The sequence below is a fragment of the Anopheles darlingi genome, chromosome 2 (genome assembly GCF_943734745.1).
Source record: "Anopheles darlingi chromosome 2, idAnoDarlMG_H_01, whole genome shotgun sequence".
Lineage (NCBI taxonomy): Eukaryota > Metazoa > Arthropoda > Insecta > Diptera > Culicidae > Anopheles > Anopheles darlingi.
The window spans coordinates 90,831,902-90,841,901 of NC_064874.1; the positions used below are offsets into that span (position 1 = coordinate 90,831,902).

At 50.4% G+C, this 10,000-nt stretch overlaps 2 protein-coding genes across 5 annotated transcripts in view; both read right to left on the bottom strand.

The window, feature by feature from the left end:
• The window catches only part of LOC125949083 (mucin-19), a 48,078-nt gene that overhangs the window by 16,602 nt on the left and 21,476 nt on the right, over window positions 1-10,000 (bottom strand). For all 4 annotated transcript variants that reach the window (XM_049675777.1, XM_049675779.1, XM_049675778.1 and 1 more), the window contains exon 2: window positions 1,948-2,179. In XM_049675777.1, coding sequence (XP_049531734.1) covers window positions 1,948-2,154 — 207 coding nt within the window. In that variant the 5' untranslated portion in view covers window positions 2,155-2,179. The remainder of the gene's footprint in view (window positions 1-1,947; window positions 2,180-10,000) is intronic.
• LOC125959627 (uncharacterized) lies at window positions 2,909-4,757 on the bottom strand. Its single transcript, XM_049692454.1, has 2 exons — window positions 3,188-4,757; window positions 2,909-3,103 (listed from the first exon to the last, which is right to left on the bottom strand). Exons 1-2 carry the CDS (start codon window positions 4,472-4,474, stop codon window positions 2,909-2,911), a joined length of 1,482 nt encoding a protein of 493 aa, XP_049548411.1. The 5' UTR covers window positions 4,475-4,757.

Consider the following 10,000-nt stretch of genomic DNA (forward strand, 5'->3'; position numbering starts at 1 on the left):
GGACAGTGCCATAATTGGCAGTGGCACGCAGGTTTTAATTAATTACCCCCGGGGGCCCGGTGGTTCCACAGCACAACGACCGCTTGCTGACGCGTGGTGCCATACTGCATACCCATATTCCTTCGCTGCGCACAGATGAGTGTCGATCGATCGATCGTTTGCAGTCCCTTGTTTGGAGTGTGTTTAGGGCTAGCTGGCTGGCTGGCTACCACACCACTCGCGCGCGACACCTCTCGACAATCAATTACATATTCATTACCCTCCTCTCCCGGCGGGCAGCGGTGGCAATGAGCCCTCAACAAGCTGGCTTTAAAATAGACTTTCTGAGATATGTGTGTGTGTGTGTGTGTGTGTGTGTGTGTGTGTGTGCGTCCTTCAACAATCTCTCTAGCGTTTCATAGCGCGATTTGCTACAAATGCTACAACATTGTATGATTTGAAACAAGCGACAGAACAACCCCAAACGTTTCGAAGTTAACGCCCGGGACAACCGAGAGTGGGGGCATTGTTGTTGTTTCTGTCCGTTACGTGCCAGAAACAGAAACACAGCCATACACACACACACACACAAGCTGCGGTGTGCACTGATTACTTCCTGATGAGATCCACATTGGCATCCACGTGCACCAGCATGTAATGTTGTTGCTGCTGTAGCTAGTGCTGCTTCGAGCATAACCACTCATTAACTCCGGAGCCCTGCACGCTCTGCGCAACTTCCGGGACTACTACCCCAAATGGCGGCGGTAATGAAGTGGGAATTTACATTTCTTTCGCCAAACGGAATTGGCAAATGTGCGGTTTGTGTGTGTGCGTGCGCGCCAGTGTACGGTAATAGCATCTGCATCATTTATCCAACAAAGATCGTTCAACGCAAGCACAAGGAAAGCTCCGAAGGCGCTTCGTTTAACTTGTCACAGAGCAAATGACGCGCCGCGTCAATCATCATCCCCAATGCAGACGATCGAGACGATGCAATTGTCGTACAATGGGGTGTGCAATGGGTCTTTCTTCCTTTCCAGTGTCTACAACGCCATTCCCTGACCTTAATGGTTCATTTGCCGTGCAGTAAAAGCAGTATAAACGATCCCCTTGTCGAAGCCGACATTCGATCCCAGAAGGGATGGGGGGGGGGGGGGGGGAAACGGGAACCATAAATTGCACGCCACGCAAATGCGCGCCGGCACTAGGTTTGGTTTTGCAGCAGGTTCGAGGCCAAACAACCCATCGACGGTCATCGAGCCCCGGTCATGGTTTGCGCCGGTGGTCGGTATGGCCTGAGTGGGGTTATGACTTGAAGACGCTTGTTCTGTTCGTCCCAGACACACAACACGGCGGCAGACGAACTGTCGGCGCAATTGTACGCAAATGAGGATCGCGGATCGCGATTCTGCAGCGACGAAAAACACGATAAGCCCGTTTTGGGTACAGCAGCAGACGGAAACACAATGGGAACCGAAAAGGGGAACGGAGCTAGTCTACCGTATCGAGCAGAACAATATCGGTAGATCAAGATCAGGGGGAAAAGACCAGACGACCGTCGACGAGCGTCGGAATGGCCGCTGCAAGTGCACCAACCAGCAGGGTCGTGGCCACTCTCGTGTTTCTTCAGCGGCTCCAGATGAGGGATCTAGGTCTAGTGCAAGACTCCGAGCACAATGCAGTCGGTTGCAACTTTCTCTTTCATCCATTTCGAGACCCCATCTTGCAGCCAAAGCACCGCTTTCTGGCCAACGTCTATAAAATTTAAGAAATTCTGTTCCATACGTTCCGTGGTTTCGCGCGGTGTTACAGGAAGAGGAAGAAGATGAAGAGACTGAACGAAGGGGGAACGGGTCAGTGCCCGCGCCACTCGCTCGCTCGCTCGCTCGCTCGCCGGTGGCACGCTGCTGGGAAAATTCGTTAATTGAGGCAGACGAAGGAAGACGTTCCGGTTCCGTCGGTACCTACCTTGCCGTAGCTGTTGAGCGGTCCATTCACCCAGCGGTCTGCCTCGAGCCGGCCCGTCAGCAGGGCACCCGTATTTGGATCGACATGCTGCCATTCGCGCACCTCGCGCTGAAACGGTCCGGTTCGCGGATTGCTTACCACCGTCGATGTCGCCGTCGCCGTCGCTGCCATTCTGCCCTGATCACGCGTCAGTGCGGCCACTTCCATATCGGTTCGGGGCCCGGTTCGTTGTCTGTATGATAGATGAAGAGGAAGAGGAAGAAAAGAACGGTTGGTTAGGGGGTGGTGGTGATGCACTGTTTTCGCTACGAAAAGAATGATTTATTGGAAGCTGCCCGGAGTCCCGGGATTGAGGAATTGAGGTCAACGCGCACGGTGAGCAGCGCATCCCCTCTCGTGCGCCCTGTTTCAGTGTCAGAAGACCAGACTACGGATCCCACAGGGCTCACAGACCGTGGCTGCAGCCAGAGCTATAAATGGCGTCCCCAGACTGCCTCCCTAAAAACGGGTTTCTCTTCCACGACAGAAGGAACTGTAACCGTCGGTGCAGCAAGTTCAATGCCACCGCGGCGGCACATCTGGTGCAGTTTTAGTGTGTTAGATGATTTGTCGAGCAACTTTTGTGGCAAACAGAAGCCGAATGTTGTTCCCGAATCGCTAAAATACCTGTTGCAGATCCTGGAACTGTTGGTAATCTGGGATATAGATATTCTCTTTATTCCGCTACTTTCTGCTACTCGTCTTTACCACACCAAGGCTACTTAGAGAGTACAGCACACTGTGTTACTGTGGTTCCTTGACATTACTTGATTTCTAGATGCTTGGTTACATCTAGGAACGCCATTTTTTGCGGAAATAAAAAAAAACCGTTTGAAATCGTAGTTTACCGGACATGTATTTGTCATTCCGTCGATTTATTGCATTACAATCTCATTCAAACGTTCTGTAATCCGAAGGGGAATTATTTGCCCGTAACGAGACATTTGGCGAACTTGTCCTGCGTCGTCTTGATCTGATAGTCGATATCGGCACGGATCGCTCGGGCACAAATGTCATAGCGTTGGCTTAGTGCGGCCAGTTCGATGCGCAACAACGTCTCGAAGCTGTCCAACCGGATGCCATTCTGTGTCTTTAGATCCTCCAGTGCACCCAGATACTGATGGAAGTATAAAAGAAAAGCAGAAAATATGTGAGAGTGCGACCGGAACATGGCGTGGCCACTTGGGCTCGGGAAACTTACCACCGTGGTACAGTTTGTGGAACCCTGGGCACAGATGGTCGGGGCCTGGTTCGTGTATATGGCACTATAGCGTAGCAGCTCAAAGTATGATCGACTGACCGTCGTCAGGGAATTTAGGGTACGTCCGTCGGCCTGACTGCAGCTCGAGAGCCTCGAGAACGCATACTCGCCCTTCCGAAACTCGGCCACCGAACGCTGCAGACAGCGCTCGGAAATTGCACTGGGGCCTGCCAGTGCGGCCGCGTCAACAAACTGGGCAGTAGCGTTCCCTAGCTCCTTCGCGAGTGCATCCGCTACCGTCTGCAGCGTGGTCGTATAGTTGCTTGAAAGCTCGTTCAGTTGCTTCTTGATGAGCCGATTGTGCTCCAATCCCTGTGCCGTGATGGTATCGGTGAAGTTCTTCAACGCTCCCTCGTACTCCGTTGGCACGGTGAGCCGATTCTGTAGCCGGTTGTACTCTTCGCGAACCTGGCGTGTCGTATCGTTACTCTGCTGCTCCATTTGGCGCACCGTATCGACTACGGAACGTCCGAAAACGGTAAAATGGTTCGCGAGATCCTGCTGCGTCGACTGAACGCTAGTGTTTGTGGCCAACTCGTAGCCTATGGCGGTGGTGCGTTCCTTACCGATCGCCACAAACACGGTCGCTATGTCGTTGAGACCGGCATTGATCAGACCGATCGGTGCGATCAGTGATTGTGCCAGATCGGAGGTGATCAGCGTTGTAATGTTGGCTGTAGTGTAGGCAGAATTGGGTTGTCCCGCTTTGCTTACGGCTTCCCCGAGCACCGGTAGATTCGTGAGCAGTGTGGCCACTTCGGTGGCAATGGTGGTCACGTTTGCGGCTATACTCTCGATCGCACTCGCTCCGAGTGTACCATTTAGCGAGAGAACCGCTTTCTTTGCTACATCGAGAGCGGCTACCGTTGGTTCTTTCAGTGTTTGGATGTCGTCGAACAGGGAACGTACGATCGTGGTACTGTTTGCGCCGAAGCTAGCTGCCACGTGGCCCAGCAGTCGATTGAGCGGTGTGGTCAGATTGTTCGCCATTCCGTACAACACCAGAGTGACACCGCTGCGATCCAGCGTCACATCGTACTTGCTGAGCGTCGCGTTGGCCTTTACGATGGCCACCACGCCTGCGCCAATGTTAGTGCGGAAGCTCGCATCGAATCCAGGGACCGTGTAGGGTAATCCGAAGTCACCAGCGCCAAGGGTGCCACCAGGAGCGAACACTAAGAGACTCACTCCAACGAGAACCAACGTTACCACCAGGCTGCGGGACATTCTGCACAACACTTGGTCGATCGGTCTGTCACACACCAAAAGACACCTCAAACTGATTGACCAGCGGGCCCCAAAACGGTTAGCAAGCCCGCCTTCGGTTTGCCTAAAAGCCCCGCAGACCCATCTCGTTTGCTCACACTCACTCGAGAGCGCTCTCACTCCCGGGGACACGACGAACGGTACTTTTACCAACCAACCAACATCCAGATCGTGATCGCGGGTATCGTACCCGTGTGCGTACGTGTGCGCATCTTGGCTGTGCTGTGGTGGTGCGAGAAGACGACGAGGGCGAAGGAATCAAAGCAGGAAACTAAAGATCCGACCGACTTTCACCACACTGTGACTCCCTCCCCCTCCCCAGAGACTGTTGTGTGTTCTGAAGCTCGCCGGTTGACGCAGACACAGGAAGGAAAGAGGCAGATACAGGTCAAGCTGGATGCGAAGATGCGAAGAAGGAAAAGAAGCTACTAGATTGCTTGGTTGGTTGCCTAGAACGCAACAGCTCCATCTGTCGCATGCTGCTCGACGGGAAACGTGACCTGGATTCGTACTGATGTAACTTATGGTATCTCGGGTATCACCAGCAGCAGCAGCAGGTCGCTCTGGGTGGTCAATGGGTTCTGGGTGCAGCACTAGTGCCATCTTGTCATTCCATCGCTGATGATCTGTGATGATCCTCTTCGATTGGATAATAGCAGTTTAACATCATATCGTAACTATGGTACCCAATAAATGTCGCCATGGATCATAGTAACGGTAGCAGATATAAAGGGCCAATGAGTTGTTATGTTACTTCTAAACTTCTGAAGAACTGTACTAGTCCAATTTCGTTCTTTTTTTTCTACGAAACCAATCTTGACCGTTGCTAGTTTTATGTAAATTCGAATTCGAATCAAGATAACGGTTCGAATCAAGATAATCACTTAATCGGCAAACACAGTGTTTATGCCTGGATGCTGCGGTGTGTGTTGGAGCTCAAAAAAAAAAACGAAACAGTCGAGCTCGTGAGCCGTGGGACATCCAGTTCTAGCGGGATGTTTGCTTAGGTGTACAAGGGAGGTTGTCGACTTGGGAAAAACATGTTTTCATTTGGAGGCCAGTGACACGGTCACAGGCACAAGAAAACACCGATTTGATCACCAAACGATCTGCATCATTCGGTGAACTACCTCGTACCTGATGCGTTATTCTACTCACTTCAAATGGATTCATTGAATCTTCGCTTCTTTAACGCGATCAGAGACAACCTGCATAGAATTTAGGAATTTCTAGGAATCATCATAATAGTCTGATTCGTCCAGATAGTACAGAAATTCCTATAGACTGTCGATGCGTGCACGACACGCAAAAATATTTACACAGCCGTTCATGCGCGGCATCGTTTGCAGTGAAACCTTGCCAATTTTTCAAAGTCAGTAACGCTTCATTGCGTGGAAAAGATAGACCACAGAGGTAGGTTCAAGGCTTCTCGCATCATCTCAAGGCCAAGGCATGAATTCTCGAGCGTTCCTTACACTGTTGCTATTCTTAATACCCGAGGTAAAAGATGCTACAAACCCCTTTCACACGCAACCCCTACAACTCAACATACCGATACTACTCTGCATTTTAGATGGCATTCTCGATGCCGAGAGCTGACTTTGGAATTGCCCAGGCTGTACCAAGCAGTTTGAAGGTTGCGGATCGTGCCAGCGGGTTACGCGAGACGTTTGATATGCTGGATAACTTTTCGCTCACCATCAAATCAGGATATCCGCTGCTCATCCTTATCCGCGACATGTTCGCATCGATCGCAACCAAGCTAAGTGCGAAAGGGATGGCGCTGATGGATGCAATAGTTGCTCTCGCCAACGATGATAGTGGCCCAGTCACGACAGCATTCAATCAGGCGAATCAAGCGATCGCGACACTGGATGCGTTGCTGAAGGTTGGCCTAAGTACCGAGCTGGACACACTGAAGGCCAAGCTAGGTTCGAGGATAACCGATCAGCTGGTGGATGGATTCCAGAGTATCAACCGAGCGTTGCAAGCACTCGCGATCGCACTGAGCGCACTACAGGAAGCACTGATCCGGGCCCAGCAAGCCGCCGGTGCTGGGCCAGTAACGGAAGCGCTCGTCAGGAAGCATGTGCCATCGTCTTTGGTCTACAATGTACTGATCGCGTTGAACGGTTTTGGGTCATACCTTCCGAGTGTAATGAACACGGTTAACGGTTAGCGTTCACGAACGTCCATAATAAAGTCAATCATTTAAGACTCATTCAAATAATTAGATGTTCGATGTACACTCGATCGTTGGTCTGCTTGGACAACATATCTTTAACCCTGGCACAATTGCGAATTGATGGAAATTAAAATGACCAAAAAATCAGCCAAAAACAACCAAACGACTAAGGTGTGTGTGTACGTTGGAAGTATTTGTGTTAGCTCAATCTCGTACTATACCGCAGCATGGCGTCAGTCGGATACTGTTTGCACAGCTGGCCGGCTTCCAATGCCAATCTGGAATGTATATGGGAGTCGCAAGAGGTCACATGCTGGCCAAATTCAGTTGCAAAACCGAGCTACAGAACCAAAGGTCTGGTGCTCCCGGACTCCAGTTAACAGTTGTTTCGAGTAACAGTCACGTGCAAGCGCATCAACGGAAGCATAGACAAGCGTTGTCACTATGGGTCCCACCTATCTGTTCCTATTAGCAAGTGTTTGCGCTTATCAGGTAGTATGAAGAAGGCGAGAGTTTGCCTGAGACTTCGGCGTAATACGACAACCCCTTTTAATCCACAGAGCGTTGGTGCCATTCCGGACAAAGGAGTGTTTAGTGCATTTTTAGTTAAAGCGCAGGTTACGGATCGTTTTACGGCAGCCGCATCGGCTATCAACGTACTGGGTAACAACACGTTCACGATCACTTCGAATTATACACTGTTGAGCAATATGAGCACAACGGTTGGTAGCATCGCAAATCGCAGCACCGTAGCTCTGCTGAACTTTACAACCACAATGCTAACATCGAGCGGAAATAGCTACGAATCCATGCAGCAAGCCCTTACGAAGGCAGGTCAGATATTGACGAGCATAAAAACCCTGATTTCGACCGGCTTTACTAATGACTACAAGGTGCTGGAGGATCGCAACAAAACCTACGTCAGTGACATGTTCAAGGATAGCTTTAATCGCTTGTCGCTAGTACTGTCCAGCTTCCAGCTGTCCTTCAGCCGAATCGTTAACAACCTGGATGCAGTAATACAAGGCACACTCCAGGTGGATCCGGCTGCCGATCTGTCAGTACGGCTCGCGCAGGTCGCCAGTTTGAGGCGCGTGTACGAGGTACGTCAGGCAAGTGCATACCTACGAGGTGCAGCCATTTCCCCCTTGAATTACACCGTCAAAAGTACGCTGGAAAATATCGTACGTGGCGATGATTTCACCGTGACCGCTGAGTCCAAGAGTCAAGCGGCCATTCTATTGACCCAGCAAGCGGTCGAACAGTTTGACAGTGACCTAAACCAGATGAAATCGGACGCAATGGACACGATCGAGTATACAGGAACCATGTACGAGGGGGAATCATATACCTTCCTTATACCGAGCCTGGAAGCCATCTCCACCTACAACACATATCTGAAGGGTCCTTTGGCGCAGCTCAATGACACCTTCTCGGTCGCTTCGATAGCGCAGAAGGTGAATCTGCTGAACGATACGATCGCCAACTTCACGGCCCAGTCGGACACGTTTGACGATGATCTGTATACGTTTTACGGTGTGCATGTCAGTCGTGCCATTCATAGTGTGGTACAAGTGCTGGTTGCTAGTGGACCATATGGACGCTATTGCTACCATAAGCACTACCCGTTGGTCCTCCGATTGGCGATGGATAATTACGAAGACATCAGCCTATGCTATCAGCGTGAAATGGATCGGTTGTACCACACCGAAGGGTTGATCACTGAGGTGATAGAACTGGTATTTTATAATCTCGAACAGCTGCTCAATACACTCACACTGTGTGTGGATACCATTCCCTGTCCATCAGCCTGTGATGCCTGCGTCCAGACGGTAAGAATCGCTAAATACTATGTAACGCAATTAGTTGATTGATGATCGAATGCATCTTCCTGTTTCATTTCCCTACAGATTGGTAAATATTACAAAACGATGGCGAAGCTGACGGACGAAAAGTTCAATCTGCTGCTGCAATTCATCCCTTACGAAACCAGTGCCAGTCTGCAGCGGTTGAAGTCCTGCGTGGCATTCACCAAGTACAAGCTCCTTGCCGAGGTGCACGATATTGTGGTCGATGTGTTTGCATGTGAAACAAATGGACCGAATAAAATATAGATTTTAAACAAATATTCCAAGAGCGTCTAGTCGAAGATAGCATCAAGGACCTCTTTTCTTTTCATCTTCGCAATCGCGATGCACGAGGTGTCATTGAAAGCTTGAAGACACCTTGTCCTACAGAGCACGGCAGAGAGCGTATTTAAACAGATGTTACAAAACAATTGAAGCATACCAACTGCCAGTAGGAACCTTACGCCATTTCCTTACGAGAGCCACTTGTTGATATCAACGGACGCAACAGCTTCTCGCCGGTTCTGCAGCTGCACCCACCAACGCTTCTCTCGTTAGTCTTAATGTCAGCAAACACGCGTGACTGTACATGTTGTGACTATTTTGATAGCTTCTTCGAATGGCTACGATTGAACCGATCGATTCGGCAATCGGGAATTTCTCCCTTGCTTGATTCCGGTTTATGACAAACATCAGCATCAGCATCATCATCATCATCATCATGATCACGGCATTTCCTATACACGACTCACGGTCATGGCCTCATGAAGTTGAATTTGAGGTTAAGTGAACCGCATTGAGTCATAACTGCTGGTTGCGATCCGTGCCGATCAAAAGCCAACACGCTGGTAACGTGCTGACATGCGTTGGCCAATGAGGAAGGTTCCTGAGGACCCCTCAGAGGCTAGGGGCGGCAAGTAACTAAATATGGCTAATCACGAGCGCGCGTGGATTGAAATCGTTGATTGATTGTCACAAACAAACTCGCTCACCGGGAGGCGGACGCCGTGTTTTCGGATCTTTCGTCTCGACATTTTCGACAAGATCGTGATGATCGGTGGTTCGTCATCGCGGCCCAGCCTCTCTGCCTCAACTAGACCACCAAAACCATCGGCCAACAGAAGATGAAGGTCAATTGTGAGGGGGGGATTCGTTCTTCTGGAGCGCCATGTTGCTCATCTACAAGATGAATGATTTCCGTCGCGCACGAGACGAAGAAGGAAAAACTCCGTCACTCGATCGCGCCCCTTTCGGCTCGAGGTGGAGATCTCATTTGATGACAGCGATGTCAGTGTATCACCGCGAAACGTGATAGTTTGGATACGGTATCCGCTGTTTGACATTTACTGAACTACAACACACACAAAAAAACAGAAGTTCTTCGCGCTCTTCTACTCCTGCTTCTGCTCTCCATTGCCGAGTTCGATTTCAAGAAAACCCGTTTGCGAGTCATCG

What these genes read in the sequence shown, in the direction of transcription:
- LOC125959627 (XM_049692454.1), bottom strand. Translation starts at nt 4,474, where the DNA reads ATGTCCCGCAGCCTGGTGGTAACGTTGGTTCTCGTTGGAGTGAGTCTC. An exon ending in CCACAAACTGTACCACGGTG is followed by an intron (nt 3,104 to 3,187) that starts GTAAGTTTCCCG and finishes TACTTCCATCAG; the next exon opens with TATCTGGGTGCACTGGAGGA.